Source organism: Entamoeba dispar, genomic scaffold (genome assembly GCF_000209125.1).
Source record: "Entamoeba dispar SAW760 scf_1105229458449 genomic scaffold, whole genome shotgun sequence".
NCBI lineage: Eukaryota > Evosea > Mastigamoebida > Endamoebidae > Entamoeba > Entamoeba dispar.
In genome coordinates this window covers 2,361-8,236 of record NW_001853198.1, presented here as the reverse complement: position 1 = coordinate 8,236, position 5,876 = coordinate 2,361, and the positions used below count along the sequence as shown (strand labels likewise).

The window sequence follows — 5,876 nt, the reverse complement described above, 5'->3', positions numbered from 1 at the left end:
ATAAAAGAAATAAATAATAAATATAAATCAAATCAAATGATAATAATAAAAACAAATAATAAATAAATGATAAATAAATAAGAATAATCAAAAATATATTAATAAAAATTAAAATTAAATCAAATCAAAATAATCAAAACAAGAAATGAAAATATGAATAAAATGAAAATAAATAAAATAGAAAAATAAGAAATAAAGAAATAATAAGAATAAAGAAGAATAATAAGAAAGAAAAGAAATATAAATAATAATAATAATAAATTAAAATAAAATAAGAAATGAAAACATAATAATAATAATAAATAATAAAAATATGAAAGAATAAAGATAATAATAATATAAAATGATGATATTAAAGAAATTATTAAAATATAAAATAAATATAAAAGAAAACAATAAAATATAAAATAAATTCATTTTAATATAAATCATTTAAATAATTAAATAATAAAATTATTTTATAATATTGAAATATTTCATAAATATAATAAGAAAGAACAAATAAAAGAACAGAGAAAAATAAATAAAAGAATAATAAATAATAAAATAAAATAATCAATATATTAAAAAGAAAAAAAGATAATAAATAATACATATAAATAAAAATTATAAAAATAAAAATGAATAAAATAAATTGCATAAATAAAATAATGTTAAATATTTTGCATCAATAAATTAAACACTTTTTTATTTCATATTTCTAATTTCTATAATAAAAAATACATCCATTATTTCATCATTCTTTTCATCATTTATTATCTCATTTTGAATTATTCTTTTTTATCTTCTTTCATTTTATAATCTCAACATTCTACTTTTATTCTTTTCATCATCTTCTACTTCATAATTTCACTTTTTTCTTTCATGTCCTTCTTTTTCATCATTTCTCTTTCTTTTTTCTCTTATTTCCTTTTTTCGTAGCCATATCTCAAACACGATTTTCTGATTCATATACAAAAGATAATACTCTCTTCATTTTCACTAAATTTAAGAATTCTAACTCCTCATGATGTTCATTGAGTGTAACAAGTAATTCTCAATCTAAACATAAAAAGATATTGATTTTTCAATCACACCAATTACTAATATTTCAATATAACAAAGATATTTGTTCTTGTATCAATAAAATGAGTGTTATATTACTTACAAATATATTTGTTTAATATGGAAATAAAGAGTTGTAGTTGTTGAAATAACTCAACACAAGAATCACCAATGTAGTCAAAATAAGTATTAACTATCACTTCTCATTTTGAATTCTTTTTGTTTTTGATATACTTTGAAATAATTACATTATTTTCTCAACTTTTCTTTATTAATACTTTCATAAAAATAAAAATATTACAAGAATACTCCTTGTTTATTTGTAGTGGTTGTTAATTTATTTTCTTTTAAAATACCATTGAAATATTCAAACAGAATTACTTTCAAATATTAAAAGAAAATAAAACATGTTTATTAATCTGTAAAATATCATCTTTTTATTAATAATATTCTTATTTTCAAAGAATGATTGATTAAATGATTTATAATATACAACAATTAATTTTTATTTGTTAAGAATGTACCATTGTTAAATGAAGTAAAATCATATAAAGTTATGTTCATATTCCTTTAAAAGTTGAAAGAACACAAAATAGAAGATTGTTTTTTTGTTGAGAAATAAATTTTAATCAGTTTAATGATTAAAACAAAGTTGTTTATTAAATTTTTATTTTATTTGATAAAGACAATGGTGAAACACTTAAATGATTGAATAAGAAAGCATTCTTTAATTGGTTTAATTTCATAATTTAAATTATGTTCAATATAATTCAAAACAACTCTAAATAATAGAGTTTTTATAATATAATATTCAAGAGAAGTGAAAATAACTCCGTTAAATTGAACAGAAAATGATTTAACATGAAATTAAAACACTACTTTTACTTAACAAAACTTAATACATTAAAAACAAGAAACAGTTATTAAAATTAAATTCATTTAAATAAATTTATTGATTTATAAACACAATAACATTAATCATTATAAAATAATTTCAAAATATAATTTCATTATTCTTTTTATGAAGATAATTAATATCTTTTATTGAATAGAAAATCATTTTCAATGATGATAATGATCAAGAATAATTTTGTATTAACAAATTGTTACTCATAATGAAGTAATCTGATTCTAATAAACAATAATATGAGAAAAATAAAATATAAATATAAATTATTTTTTAGATAATTGAATGGTTATTTAATTATCTTCAAAAATTAAATGAATTTATCTTTGTTATTTCTAAATTATTATTCCAATTTTCTTCTTAAACAATAAAAGAATGAAATATCTTTACTTTTACACTCAATAATGGTTATAACACACCACAAATTATTATTGAGAATTTATTTCTAATCTATCAATTTGAGATAATCAATTATTACTCTGAATTCTTTCTAACATTCTTATAACTTCTTCTATTCTTATTCTTTCTTTCGGTTCTTGTTTCCATGTTTTTTCAATAATTTCTTTAATATCTTCTTTAACTTCTTGTATTATTGTTGGTCGTTTACCTGTTGATATGAATTCGGCTATTTTCCATGGAAATTTAAATTCTGTTTTAGGAAATGGATCTTGCCATGTAATGATTTGTAACATTGTTATTGAATATGAATATATATCTGATTCCATTTTATAATGTTCTCGTTTCAACACTTCTGGTGCCATGTAAATAGGTGATCCTATCCCTTTTGTAAATGTCATATTTGTCATCATCATATTAATGTTTCTTGAACTTCCAAAATCTGTTAATTTACAATTAACTCCAATATTATCATCAATTGATACAACAAGAAAATTATCTGGTTTAATGTCTCGATGTAGTATTCCATTTGAATGAAGATATGAAATTCCTTTTGCTCCATCTATCATGAATTTAATTCTTATTTTATTTGGTATTTCTGTGTTTGTTCTTTTATTAATTAAATCTTGTATTGATCCATATTTTGCATATTCTGTTATCATACATATTTTATTAGGAATAAATACTGCTCCATAAAAATGAATAATATATTCACTTCTAAATTTATCTAACATCATTACTTCTTTCTCAAATTCTTTCATTTTATCTTCATCTTTATCAATTTGTTTCATTTTTTTAATTGCTACTTGATTCCCTCTAAATTCTCCTATATATACAATTCCAAATGATCCTTCTCCTATTTTATGTTCTTCTTTTATTTCATCTGGATCAAGTCGTGTTGATATTTGTGTTTCTCCTTTAATTGAAATATTTTTAATTATTTCTTCTTGTGTTTTATTAAGTGTTTTACTAATTATCATTATTTGTTCTTTAATTTTAGTAGTACATTTGATTGTAATAAATATTTCAAATTCACATGCATATCCTCCTTCAATTGTAATAATATTTGGTTTGATTCTAATTGAATATTTTTCATTTTCTTCTTTACTACTTATTTGTATTTTCTTTTTTTCTTTCTTCTCATTTCCAATACATATTAATTCTCTAATTTCTTTATTTACTTCAATTTCTTCTCCTTCTCCTATTTCTATTTCTTTTTTATTTGTTATTATTCCATCTCCAAGTGATATAAATTTGATATTTGATTGTGAAATTTTAAATATTGTTGTTGTTTTCTCTTGTTCTTTCTTTTCTTTGAGTTTTATAATGTAATTAATCATTGTTATTATAATTATAATTATTATAATGATGATAATAAGTATAATGATGATAATTATCATTATCATCCACCATACCATTTCTTTATTACATTTTGTTCCTTCTTCATTGATTCCATACCAAAATGAACATTTTGAACATTTATTATTTTTTGTTTCTTTACATTTATTAATATTTGAATAATGAATACATTCTTTATTTATTATTATATATTCTTCTTCACATTTATTACATTCTTTCTCATTTAAACATGTTATACATTTATTTCCACATTTTGAACATTCTTTATTTATTAAATAATATCCTGTTAAACATTCTCTACATCCATATTCTTTATCTATTTCTCCTTTACATCCTTTAATTGTTGTTGTTGATTTACATATTCCTGTTGAACTCATAAAATATCCTTCTCCACATATTATACATTTATCTTTTTGATTACATGTTAAACATTCTTTTCCACATTTTGAACATCCTTTTCCATTTCTATAATATCCATTCTTACATATTCCACATCCACTTCCATCTGGCAATATTTGTAAACATGTTCCATTTAATTCTTCATTTGATTGACATGTTTTATCATTTCTTAAATATTTATCATTAGAACAACTCATACAATATGTAGATGTTCCATAACATGTTTCACATTTATCATCACATTTTAAACATTTCTTATCTTTTGTTAAATAATATCCTTCTTTACATCTTTTACATCCATATGTATTTTGTTCTTCACAATATTCTATTTTTGTATTAATACATTCTCCCTTCAAATTAGGTGAATATGTATTTAAACATTCAACACATTTTCCATTAACATATGATTTATTTAAACAATATTGAATATTATTATTATTACATTTTCCATTTTGATCTTTTATCATATCTTCTTCACATGTTTTATTTATACATTTATTATTATCTAAATATTCTTCATATTTACATTTTATTTCAATATCATTTGTTTGACATATTTCTGATTTTGTACATTCTATACATTTATTATTATTGATATATTTTCCATTTTCACAATATATTTCTTCATTCTTTCCATTTCGATTTTCTTTATTTGAACATTTTCCATTATTTAATGTATATCTATTTGAACATGATACACATTCATTTCCTTCATAATAACATTGATCTTCTTTATCTCCATTACATTGATTATTTTGTATTTTATATCCATTTGAACATTTTAAACAATAATTTCTTTCTGATTTATTACATTTATTATCATTTTTTTGACATTCTCCTTTTTCTTTAATATATCCTTCTTTACATTGATAACAATATGTTTTATATCCTACAATACAATTATCTGGTAATATTTGACATTCTTTATTTGAATTTAAATAATATCCATATTCACATTCAATACAATGACTTTGTTTATTTATTTTATTACAATGTGAATCAATTTGACATTCTTGTTTTGAATTTAAATAATATCCTTTTTTACATTGGATACATTTAAATTTTTCATTTGATTTACCAGTTAAAACAATACAATTTGATAATTGACCATTTAGTGTTACTGTTTCATCAAATATCATTATATTATTATTACCATTATTATTATTAATATTTATTAATGGTGTTGATGGAGAAGAATTAGTGAAATAATAAACAGAATTATTAACAAAAGAATTACATGTGAGAATACCATTTATAATTAAAGTTAATGGTTTATTTGTTGGATTTAATGAATGTTTTAGTTCATTATTTCCATTTATTTCCAATGTATTTGTAGTTGAATTGTATTTGAATTGTGTCATAACATTCTTTTCTCTATTATTTGTAATTTCAAAGTTATTAAATTGTATCTTTTGAGTATACTCTTTGATTGATGAAACAGGTGCTATTAATAATGTAATATCATCACTAACATTAATTTGTTTAGCTGAACTAAAGTTGTGTAATGTAATATCATGATCAATATTAAGAGTTGTATATTTAATAATATTATTATTAAAATCTACTGTATTTAAATTTTGTTGAATATTAAGAATACATTCAGTTTCACCATTATCATCACATGGACAATGTGGATAATTGAATGGTTTACTACCATTTCCTGAATATGATAAATTATAATTATTACCATTCATTGTACAAGTAACACTTGTATCTAAATCAGTTCCATTTGGACAAAATCTCATTAATCTATTGTTTGATATTAAATATG

At 19.9% G+C, this 5,876-nt stretch overlaps 1 protein-coding gene across 1 annotated transcript, besides 15 other annotated features; it reads right to left on the bottom strand.

Moving 5' to 3' along the window:
* Positions 1–133: a microsatellite.
* Positions 134–135: 2 nt separating this feature from the next.
* Positions 136–314: a microsatellite.
* Positions 315–320: 6 nt separating this feature from the next.
* Positions 321–490: a microsatellite.
* Positions 491–517: 27 nt separating this feature from the next.
* Positions 518–647: a microsatellite.
* Positions 648–743: 96 nt separating this feature from the next.
* Positions 744–914: a microsatellite.
* Positions 915–1,478: 564 nt separating this feature from the next.
* Positions 1,479–1,555: a sequence feature (AT_rich).
* Positions 1,556–1,699: 144 nt separating this feature from the next.
* Positions 1,700–1,722: a sequence feature (AT_rich).
* Positions 1,723–1,964: 242 nt separating this feature from the next.
* Positions 1,965–2,090: a sequence feature (AT_rich).
* A 105-nt stretch (positions 2,091–2,195) lies between these two features.
* Positions 2,196–2,299: a sequence feature (AT_rich).
* A 119-nt stretch (positions 2,300–2,418) lies between these two features.
* On the bottom strand, positions 2,419–5,850 carry EDI_321240 (protein serine/threonine kinase, putative; the record flags this gene model as incomplete). Its single annotated transcript, XM_001734677.1, has 1 exon — positions 2,419–5,850. The coding sequence occupies one exon, from the start codon at positions 5,848–5,850 to the stop codon at positions 2,419–2,421; it is 3,432 nt and encodes a 1,143-aa protein (XP_001734729.1).
* Positions 3,437–3,580: a microsatellite.
* Positions 3,683–3,753: a microsatellite.
* Positions 3,825–3,899: a sequence feature (AT_rich).
* Positions 4,512–4,546: a sequence feature (AT_rich).
* Positions 5,239–5,277: a microsatellite.
* Positions 5,640–5,666: a sequence feature (AT_rich).
* Positions 5,851–5,876: the final 26 nt, after the last annotated feature.